The sequence below is a fragment of the Euprymna scolopes genome, chromosome 13 (genome assembly GCF_053919585.1).
Source record: "Euprymna scolopes isolate OS-2025 chromosome 13, ASM5391958v1, whole genome shotgun sequence".
Taxonomy (NCBI): domain Eukaryota; kingdom Metazoa; phylum Mollusca; class Cephalopoda; order Sepiida; family Sepiolidae; genus Euprymna; species Euprymna scolopes.
In genome coordinates this window covers 81,674,505-81,687,004 of record NC_136494.1, presented here as the reverse complement: position 1 = coordinate 81,687,004, position 12,500 = coordinate 81,674,505, and the positions used below count along the sequence as shown (strand labels likewise).

Below are 12,500 nucleotides of genomic sequence, written 5' to 3'. Positions count from 1 at the left end.
TTCTCTCTGTGAAACCGTTTACCAAATGCGATTCTGCGATAACTGCCGAGTGCGGTTCCATTGTGGCCAACACCGAATCCACCTGAATCAATCTGGTTGCAGATATTTGCCTTTACATTCAGATTGTGCAAATGTCTGAAAGGGGACAATGACGGTTATATCGCTTGGCAAATTTATTGTTACAGACGCAGGGAAAGAGGACTGGCGATTTAGAGCCCACACAATTCAACACGTAAACAGACGGACATAACAATGAAGAACGTGTATTTATAGGTTGCCCATGACACCAACATAAAACCTAAATGAAGTACGTGTGCCTATACGTCCACACACACACACGCATTGTGCATAAGAGTAGATGTTGGCAATATCACAGCTTGTGGCATTTTGACCACTTAAAACTAACGTAGTAGTACTTTTTTGATTAGCTTCATACAGTACTCTTGTTTGTTATCAACTATACTCAAGTTTCACGTTAGATCCGATCATCAGGAATATATTTATATCATTTACGTTTTTATACTTTTCGATATATAACGCTTACTATATAACGATAATATAAGTCTTAGCTACATATTCAAGTAATATTCTAGCAAGCCGCCTTATTGAACGTGTGTTTGTGTTACGAGCAAGTATTACGTAGCGTGAGGTTTTCGGCATCTTTCTCAGTCGGTATTCATGGCTTTATCAGCTAATCATATTTTTGTGCGGAGGAATCCGGATGTACTCATATCATTAAATCACTTTTTAATGCGAATCGAGTTGCAACAAAACGAATCCTAACGATTCTGCAGATGCATCTATGTGTCGTTACATCAACTTCGCCCAAAAATATTCGAAAATATCCGATTTCTTCTTCTATATAATCTGAATTACAAATAAATGTTTAAAAGATTGTTTTTTTTTTCATTGTGTGTCTACTTTTCGAAGTTATAACTTCATTTATGGTCCCCACAAATAATAAACATCCAAACAAGCCAGACAGGGTTCATACCTGGAGTTTAGCTAAAGCCACTGTGAACGATCTCGGAACGATAATGCTAAAACACGAGGACCCAATTTGCTTAAGGCAGGTTTTGCTTCCGACAATATACGACTAAAAAGACTACAGTTAAACTGCAAATTATTAATGTTAAAATATTTCATTTTAAAATATTCTAAAAACACCACCAACATCATCATAATCAACAACAACGATTTAACATCCGTTTTATAAGAAGGCATATTTTAATGGATTTTAGCAATGGAATTTTAAAATAAAATGTTTCTGTCCAGATCTTCATTCCCCTCCCCCTTCGTCTTTCGTCCATCTTTATCACTGCTCTCGATGATTTTCTTAGTCTTCTGTGAACTTACTCTGCTACCTCTATTTTTGTACATCGGCCAACCTCTAGAATTCTCATCAATTCTTTTCTCTGGGGCCATACCATCAGAGTCTATTGTCATGCACACATTTGTCTTTACTGTTTACATTTAATATATCTCTTACATCATCAAAACTAAAAGTTTCTTATGAAGATCCACATTATACATCCATCGTATCATTCGCAAACCATTTCTATTCATGCAACGCGTGCCCCTAACTGACCAAGCGTCTCTAGTATGCATCATAGTGCGTGGATATACCTGATAGGCTCTCTCCCTGGTCAACTTTCTATTCAGATAATCAAAAGTTTTTTTTTTTTTTTTTTTTTATATAATACGCATTTCAGTAATTTCTTCTTCTTTATCTGTATTCTACAATTGATCAGCGACATGTATTATTGTAGATATAGATCTATGGATGCGTTATGCGTAAATAACTGCTAAGTATATAACGGAACAAACAAACAAACAAAAATAAATATGCAAGAAATAAAAATCCGACTCGGCACTTTATTTTAAACGCAAATGAAATGTAATTTTCGTTGTTCTCCCCAAACAATGCATTTCATTATCTTGCAAACGTCTTTTTGCACGCAGATATACTTTATAAAAGTCTTTCGCCCCGCTACCTTACACTGGCGTTAGCCAACGCTTTCCTGCCCTCGTATTTACACATACATCTTCCCCGGTACGCAACTTGCTTCTCCTTCGACGACGTGGTGTATTTCCCTCTCCTTTTCTTGTGACGCAATCTCGCTTACATTTGCATATATGCTTTAACTGCTGCTAATACTCTCGCTAGCCATCCATCCCCACTGCTGCTGCTGATTCTCTCATACGCGCCCATCCGCGCTCTGTTACAGGAATCTAAGTACAGATTCACATATAGGAACTATTATAAGACATATACTCGAATATCAACTGTGCATATTTTTTGTCGTACCTTGACAATTCGATTACGGATATCTTGTGATACTTATATGTGCAACACAGACATATCCCACTTTTTTATAAACTGCATTGTAGTTTTTTTTTGTTTAATCGATAAAAATACCTCAAACGAACATGTTAGATTTCTTATCAACTTCTCTTTCATTTTTTGTTTGATCTCGTACGGATATTTCTTTCACCATTTTGAAAGACGTGAATTTATTATTTTTGAAAGTGTTGAGCGATACGAGAAACATTAATCGAATCATTATTTATTGTTTAACACTCTTGATTTATCTCCATTCTCATGTGGGTAAATTGCTTTTTATTTGTTGCTAAGATGTGTTAAAAGCGATTAATAGCACATTGAAACAAATAAGGAAGCGTGAACAACCTTTGATAGTTTATACAAAATTTAATAAACACTACTACCATGTCACGCTCAAGCTATATCACCAATTTTCATAAATCTAAATGCATTGTTCATTTTGAAGCAAGATTATTTTAAATGTATTCACTGACCTTAATTAATCGTTTTATAGTCCTTATTTTCTTACATTATTCAGGCGTAATATCTTTCTAAACAATATTTTGACTCAATTCCATTTTTCGTCCGTTCACGAGTCACTTTTTTGATATTCAGAAGGAAATTCATCCATCAAATTATACAGTCAGACTGAATAATGAAAACGCATCAAACAATTTATTTTTTTTTATATATTTGCTTTTCAATTAAACTTCAAAGGGAAAATGTATTAAAGTCTGAGATATATATATATAGTTTCATGTTATATCGTGTACATTATATCCGTTTTCCTCTCTGTTGTTTAGATTTTATATATATATATATATATATATATATATATATATATATATATATATAGTAAATTATAAAATGTATATGGCGATTAAGCTACACTGAATATTCCGCGTTTCAACCACTCTAGGATTCTTCAGGCTTATGCGCATAAGCCGGAAGAATCCTAGAGTGGATTAAACGCGGAATATTCAGTGTAGCTTAATCGCCATATACATTTTATAATTTACTAATTAGCTCTACCTACGTATTGAGCACTTTTGAAGCAAATACTTAAAGTTTACGCATAAATCTATACTTTCGTGTATTAATTTTATGTGAGTAAATTAAGTAGTTATATATATATGTATATATATATATATATGTATATATATATATATATATATATTCTTTCTATGCACAGTTTATCCTCAGAAATAAATACAAAATATTTATGATTTTCGAAATATATATTTTAGAATTGAAAACGATGAGTAACATTCACACAATATTTATTTTTTTTTGGTGCATATTATCATTTACAAAAACTCGCATTTTCATCACAGAAAAATTAATGAAAGTTAAATACAAAAATTAAATACTAGAAAAGAATTACTCTACATCAAATATGGAATTGTATTAAGTATTATAATACAGTTTAAAATTTATCAGTGCACGTGCCTGAGTTAATAATATGTATCTAGTTAGTAAAATCATAAAATATTGAATTTACCATTATGAATTATAGCATGTGTAGGGTGAGTAACGTGTGCACCTTATTGTTTTGGAAATTTTAGTATTGATTAGGGTGCTACTAAAGCGTAAAAAATCTAAAACTAATACAATATTTACTTTTTATACCCCTCCTAGAACTGGTATTTCACTTGGATATATATCTCGATTTATATTCATAAACTCTTACAGTCTGGGTTGTTTTTTTTTGTTTAAATAATAACTAATGTTCTGTTTAATAACGTACCTCTTCAAGTATCGACACTCAGTGACAACGAAACTCTCTGGCAAGGTCATTGCGCATCCATACGACGTAGCTTACATGTCTCATCACGACTCATAAGCAAACCTTTAATAAACACCCATTGAACGTTTCCTTGTGTTCCCTTTACACCTTTACATGTTTTATTCATATAGCTAAACAGGTTAGACTAATAGGAACGGCGGCGCTAGCAAACATTAAAAAAAAAGAGAAAATGCGGAGAATTAAGGTAAGTCGCACGCATGTGCATATTGAACCTCCAGGAAAACCACAGTAGCATAACATTGGTTAATTTTGTTTTATGTACTTACAAAAAAAGATAAACACTTACCGTAACCATGAATATATTCCACACGAAGTATCCAGGCCGTCGCGCTGCCCGACATTTTACGGAAAGTGCCGACCGCCGAACAGTTGCGTCCGCTTGGTCAATCGCTAACTCCTTCTTTTCAGTCTCCGTGTGCATGTAGAGATGCCATTCCTGTTCATCTACAAACGACTGCCGGTTCACCACATGATGTTCGTCAATATCTTCAATTAATTCCACTTCGTATGATGGGAGTTCTGATGCTACCGTCACAGTGAGATCCTGAAACGATAAGGAAAGGGAAGAATCATATAGGGTTATTCTGATTTACTATCATCTCAAGCATATGTAAAAAAAATGACCGAGATTCATAGGAAAATGCGGATACAAACGTACAAAGTAAAACGTGATGCTAATATAGATGTTTATAAATGAGTCTGACAGGAAAACAGAAAAAAGGCGACCGAGAAAGAGCCAGCAAAAGAAGACACGAAGAGAAAAACTGCGAAAGCGAGCAGAGTAAACAGACTTCCCAAAGCGTTTTTCTCACAACGTTTCGGCCAATGACACCTCCAACCTTCTTCGCGTGTATCTTGTTGAATTCAGAAAATGTTAAAATGTTTTTGATTAATAATGAGGGTATAACTCCAATGATGTCGACGATCTTATTTATAACTGAGGGTAGGACAATCAACCAATGAGAAGCTTCCAACCTCATTATAAAAATATCGAACTTTGTATTCAAGTCAGTTTGCTGTCAACCTCCATCTTGAAACGACTGAATCGCGACTACATTGATTCTTCGCCGCCATCATTTTTATTAAGAATTACTCAACACTCGAGATCCTGACTACATTGATTCTTCGCCGCCATCTTTTGTTATTAAGAATTACTTAACGTTCGAGATCGAGACTACATTGATTCTTCGGCGATTTGACTTAATACCGCCATCTTTGTTCAACATAATATCTCAACACTTAACAGGAAATTTTTGTTGAACTCGGAAGTTTGGACGGAATTTCAAACCGAAACCTATATTTAATCCACGTAAGTAGCATGCTATATTTCCGACAGTTATTACCGGGTGAAAATCTTAAGTAATTCGCAACTGTATTCTTAATCTCTCTCGCATTGAGCACTGAACCTTCAACCTCTAGAAGAATGTCATTTAGAACTAAATTTTACCTTCTACTTCATCCGTCATTTTAAATCAACTAAATTTGTGCATTTTATAATAGTTGTTCCCGTTTCACTTTAACAATTTCATGAGAATTAGTCTGAAGCCTATAAGCCAACTATAACAGGCACACATAATCTTAGCTCAACGATTCTTCGAGATATGCTCCACCGAGGCGCGTCATGTCTAATTATTGTTTCTAACTTTGCTTCTTTCGACATAATCCCTATTTTTGTTTAAAACAAATATACCTGTTCTTCTTATCCCCTTTAAATGAGTTACTGCCATACACAGTCTAACTAACAAAATGTTCTTGAAACGCAATCGTCTGTCTTTCCATTCTTTCACGCACACAATACTTCAGAGACAGTTGAACGTTACGGACATTTTGATTGACAATTTGCCGACATTTTTTTTTCATTGTTACTTGTTATGCGGTGAACTGATCTACTCATCTTAGGACTAAATAGACTTTCCCAAATACAATTGCATCTAAATGTCTGAGAACGATTCGTGGCAGTTGTAGTTACAGAAGAATGACGCATATTATACAGAATAATGTTAATAAATATTTTGTTAATAGTATCACTGTATTTGTCTTGATTATTACCGACTTAAAAGGCATGAACTACAAGCAATGGAATACGTTTTTAAAATTGTATTTTCCCACAAAACTAAAAAAAAATATCTGCAGAATAAATATTTGTTTGTTTGTACATTATAGAGATTGATATGTTCACAGAACGTTCAAATTAGTTCTACTGAAGGTTCATTTTTTTTCTCAGATGCTAAAGATAATACAATTTTACTTAGATTCTAGCTAATGTTACTAGGGACAATTACCGCTTAGACCGATAAAATAGGTGAAATATGTTAGAATCCAACGAAGCAATTAGCCATAAATTTTCTTCATTTCACAAACCAATAAAATCAAAGAAATAATATCTCAACAGAGATATATTTATAAATGGTTTAAAAGTTTAAATACTTCCGTTTTTTTTTAAATATTTTAAAGATTTACATAATAATTAATTGAAATGAAAACGAATTCGTTAAAGTTATTTGATGTTTCACAGCTGCTGAAGTTTTTCATATAAGGACTTCAAACACGTTCATTTTTTTAAAAATATATAATACATAATGCGTGCTGATACGATTAACAAACCGGCAGACACTGTTAGATTTAAATTAGATTCTTTTAATACATTTTTTCTCTACCTTAAAACTTGAAAGGTGTTCTACTTGTTGTAATTGTGAAAATTACCTGCAATTATGACAGTAAAATATCAATTGTTTTACAATTAATTCAAAATATTGACACTACAAATCGATTGCTGTTGTTGTCATGATTAAAGCAGTATTTTGTTTTAATGAAAACCGTTTTAACTCGTGGTTTCTGCTGTTTAGACATTATCAACCTAAAAAAAAACATTTCTAACATGGGAAAGAGGGAGGATTCTCATTTTACCTAAGAGAAAGATAATCTTGACATTAATCCAGCATTCTTTACTCCAACCTCTGAACAAAGCCGAGAGCCGTGCCATTGATAACTATAACTCGTTGAACTTTTTGGAAATATTTTTGTCTCTTAATAAAACATTAAGTCTGATCAAAGCGTGGTATTTGCTCTTCAGATGCTGCACTTCTATTTCTTGTTCTGTCAGTGGATAAGAAATCCTTCACGATTGAGACAATTTTTCATTTTTGTTCCTTTTGTCCACGTTAAAAAATGACGCTGATGTATAACTCGGTCGCATGGGGAGGCATTGTAAATATGAAGTTTGCACACAGTTTTACTATTTATGTACGACAAGTGTACGACAAATTAGGACAATTGCTCCTGCTCTTTCTATTTCGTATGGTGTTTAGGAACGATAAATTAAGGTATGACGATCTGTTCCTGATGTTTTTTTTGCTAAAAAACTTCGTAAAAATTAAACTGATTTTTTTCAGACATGAGGGGAATAATAAAATAAATACGAGTCAAACATAAGAAAAAAAGTTCTCTTGAGTCAAAAGATATTGATTGATTTTTTTCCTTAATCGTAAATGTTTTATATTTTTTGTTTATTTCTATAGTAAGATATTTTATAATAGTAATTAAAAGAAATGATAATGCAAAGTAATTGATTATTTAATTCCCCAAATCCCGACCCGCCAGTCTGAATAAAAGAAGAAATAACTTGTTTATTTTTTACTAAGATTATTAGTTAAAAAACTGTGTCAGTTCGTTTAAATTCAAATCAGTTGCTTCTTCTCTTGTTCTTTATACAAGAACATAGTTTGCTCGAAAGCAGTTCTTATGCTTTGTCGTTCAGTAATTTGTGGTATGTATGTAATCAAACTTATTTATGTAGACATTACATTTGCTTTTAGACGGTCAGCTTCTTTGGCTTGACTCTTTCATTAAAGACAATGGCTCATAAACTGAATAAAACTTTCGTTATAAAATTATTAACTTGATAAGCTCGATGTAAAGTTTTCTGCCTAACGATTTTCCGTCTTTGAAAATCAGCGATAGAAAGGAATGTGGCAATGCTGTGGACGAGATCAATGGCTGAAACAATGAAAGATTCCTTATATTGACTTCCGTTTGTCCATTTTTTTTCTGCGATGGAAAGGGGGAGGAGGGGCGGATAACAACTTCAAAACTTTATCAAAGGAGCTTTACCAATATCAACGATCGATTTATCGATTACATTTTTCTACATACCAATCAACAACAAAATAATTCTAGTTTTACTTCCGATCTTTGTTTATATATAAACTAAAAAACAGCGATTCTTCAGATGCGTCCATTCGATCTGTGCAATCCGTAACGAATGCTGACGCGTGATAGAAAAACGGACGATCGTGGGTCTTCCGTGATATCTAGATTTATGAAGTTGACGTTGAAACTAGATAAATCAAGTGTTGATTCAATTTACAAGTAACTCTGTCTTGAACAGTCCGATGATTTATTTCTTCAGTAAATTAAAATACTTGTCGATCTGTGTCAATGTCATTTTATAAATCCAGCCCAAGATTTTCCAGTGTTTCTTGATTTCTTTAAATAGTTATTTCTACACTAGCACTTAAAAATAAAACAAGAAGTTCAACCATTTTGTTGATCAAGGCGTTTGCTATATAAGATCCAACTGCATACCGTTAAAAAACAAAACAAAACAAAAAAAAAACCTCAGGTCATACATTCCAACTATTATTTTACCACCATATAAAATATAAACTTATCGAATTTTCAACATCAGTAATGTGTACTTTATAGTAGCGAAATGTGTTATTACATACTACGATGTATTTTAAGCCTACGTGTAACAGACAAACGGATGATGGCAATTCGGTCATGATATCCAGATTTATTGATCTCGTGAGTTCATGCAAGTTCATGAGGTTCAACTTTAATACAGACGAGTAGTACCTTTCCAAGATGGCATTTTATGATGTCTTTGACAAGTTTCCAAGCACTAACATTATGTGATGCGCAATATAGTTTATTTGACAGTTGCAATTTGCAAAAGACGCTTCATAACGAATGACCATCCGAGTATGGCAACGAGTCACACACCTTAAGATGTAGCTCTATTAATATACATGGGCATAGACAAAATACGGCGCATCTAGCGATGAAAACCTCTCTCTATAATCTTGCTATTCTCATTGGTAGTAGTAGTTCTTGTAGCATCGAAGGAAAGTGTAAGTCAGAGAACAGAATGCTTGTGAGGTGATCATGTTCTTAACAATCGACAAGATCAATGCCGAAGTTAGCAACAACTATGGTAAGATAGTGTCTCGACAAAATACTTATCCAGTTGGAGGATATGCTATGAGGAAGGACACTTAGCCGTGAAAATTTAGCTTAAAAAAAACTATGGCTGTACTTAATGTCAAGAACAAAATGGCGAACAGACGACCGAGCAACCACTAAAAAGAGAAAACTCATGCAAGCCATGAAAAGCTCTTTATAACTGGCTGTTAACAACAACAATATTATTATTATTATTATTATTATTATTATTATTAATAATAATAATAATAATAATAATAATAATAATAATAAAAACAACGGTGAAACTTGATGATTCAGGTCTTGATTCAATTTAGAAATAAATGTTGGATGGCCTGTGTAATTTTACAAATTTTACTAAAGATTTGGCAATGTTTTCTGAATTCTATTACGGTCATTGTTATAATAGCACTTAGAAAAAACAAGTAGTTAAACAATTTCGTTGTTCAATGCGTTTGCCGTCCAACATTTAATAACCAATAATAGTTGCGAGAGAGAAGACAATGACAGGCGGCTTTTGCAATAACACAAAATCATTACTAAAGGTTCTCGAAAGTGGCGGGAAGTGCTGAAAACATTGGTCGACTTGTCGGCGCCCAGACTCCAGTGAAAACTACGGGTTGTCAGCGAGTGATCATTGATGATGGCCTGTGTGATAAAAGTTAGTGAGTACTACTACCACCACCGTCAACTATATATATATATATATATATATATATATATATAAAGGAAACGACCAAGAATTCATTCACAAAGAATACACAGATGAGAATTCCTTGTTAAAACAATGGAATGTCGGCGGTTTTCCAAACCTCTTCTTTCAAAAAAAAAAAAAAAAGAAAAAAGAAAAAAAATCAAAATAAAAAGGTTTAGTGGCACCGCAAAACGGCAGCTGCAATCCACATCTACTAGCGTCGGTGCGGAAGGTATCATTTCAAAGGCTCGCGGCAGTATTATGAACAGAAACCACGAGTCGCGTGCGACGAACAGGATTGTGACAGTGTAGAATTACAGCCTGGAAACTTCCAGGGAAATGTATGCAGCTTCGCGCAGATATGATCGTAAGGAATGTGCTTGTCTAGCGCCATCAATCCTCAAAACTCGTACATGCAATGACGATCAAAATGGTTGATAAGTTATCAAAATACAAAACATTTGAAATTGAAGTAGAACGCACGTGGGACATGATGATGGGATTATCTGTAGAGTTATTGGCGCCTCACGTATCATCGGTAAATACAAAAAAGAAAATGAAAAGAAAAGTATGTGAAATACTATAAACATAGAAAATTGTATTCGTACAACTTATATTTTTTAAACAGTAATCTATATAATTAGAAAACTCTGTTGAACTTGCTTGCTTGTCTCTTCTCTTCGACGATCGGACAATTCTATTTTTTAGAAAGGGATGACAGGCGAATTTATAATACACACACACACATATTTATATTAGTGATGAGACGATTCCAATATTTTTCCCGATTCCGATACAATTACCGATTCTGAAATAAATTCCCGATTCTTTAAAAATCTCTAATTATTTAAATATAGGATTGTTATTTCCCCCGATTTTCGTAAAAGCACGTTAAATATGCAGATATTTTCTTAAGCGTCAAAATACACTTGTGGAGAGTGATCTATCGATTTTAGCTTTACTGGTATTTTAAAATCAATACATATTTATCATTTTATCATTATTACGAGCAATGGAAGGTTTTGGTTTAAGCAAAATCAAATAAAAAATGAGAAAAGAATCGTTTTGGCATCGGAAAATAGGCATCAATTTTTCCGATTCCGATACCCCCACATCTTTCAATTAATCGTCCCAACACTAGTATATATATATATATATATATATATATATATATATATATATATATATATATATATATATATATATATATATTATATGTGTGTCTGTGTGTGGCTCAAAGACTAAGGAATGTGGATGGGAAGTTCTATGTTTTGGTTTCTGTTTTAGCTGATGTTATATATAAAAAAGAACGCACAGTATTAGTTCTTAAATAGCACTGTTGTTCTAGTAAATGCTCAAAGCATCATACTCTTATAGATTACTAGTTCATTTCTTTAACTAACAAAGACTTAAAATCATTATTTGGTTAATTGTACTATATATATATATATATATATATATATATATATATACTTCAGAATAAAATTATCTAGCGATCAACCTGTATGGAAACCTGTGATTATAAGTTTTACAAGATATTACTGGCAGTAATATTCTATCCCACCTAAATAAGACTTACTCGATATACAAGATAGAGCAATTAAACTTTAGCAAATAAGGTGTAAACGATTATAACTATTTGATAATACTTTCTCCTCTGAAGAGATGGTAGACATCGAAATCTTATAGGATAAGGAGTTATAATATTTCAAATGTATTCATTGTCTTACATAGAATAATAAAAATCTTTTGATTTGAAATTCAAACATTTCACGTAATAAATTTTTACATTCAGTGAACGAGTAATATATATATATATATATATATATATATATATATATATATATATATATATGAGCAAACAGTTAATAAAATGTGTTAAAAACACTTTGAAATGAGTTAAAAACATATTTAATCTGAAAAGGAAACACTAGATAAATGGATAGTCCTTAATCCGCGGAGTTTCGAAGAAATACTTTCCTTCTCATCAGAGGGTAGGAATTAACAAAATGCGGGATCGGATTTTGCATTCAGAAGTATTTGATGAAACAACAAGTAAGTCAAAGATCTTACTTGAAAACAAAAAACGTGAAGCAGAGGGAATATGGTAAAGAAAAATGTGATTACACACGAATGGATAGTCTGGTAGAAGATAAAAAATCTAGTGACGGTAAAATCCAAATGTAAAACTTCTAGAAAGTTAAAAGAATTAAAAGAATATATATATATATATATATATATATGTATATATATATATATATATATATGATGATGATTGCAACGTCTTGTCAGACGAGTGCCATTCCCTCAGACATTTAAAATCCATGAGCCCAAATGCCTGAGGGAGTATCTATACAAATATGATGTTACAGAGTCTTAGCTTTGTACGACATCTAAGTCTCTCTCTCTGTTCAAAATGTTGAAATCAAGCAACAAGCAAGAGCAAGATAGCC

The 12,500-nt window shown here is 32.7% G+C and overlaps 1 protein-coding gene across 9 annotated transcripts in view; it reads right to left on the bottom strand.

The window, feature by feature from the left end:
• The window catches only part of LOC145292080 (cys-loop ligand-gated ion channel-like), a 1,494,476-nt gene that overhangs the window by 654,927 nt on the left and 827,049 nt on the right, over nt 1-12,500 (bottom strand). For all 9 annotated transcript variants that reach the window (XM_080138143.1, XM_080138147.1, XM_080138146.1 and 6 more), the window contains one exon: nt 4,417-4,674. In XM_080138143.1, coding sequence (XP_079994269.1) covers nt 4,417-4,674 — 258 coding nt within the window. The remainder of the gene's footprint in view (nt 1-4,416; nt 4,675-12,500) is intronic.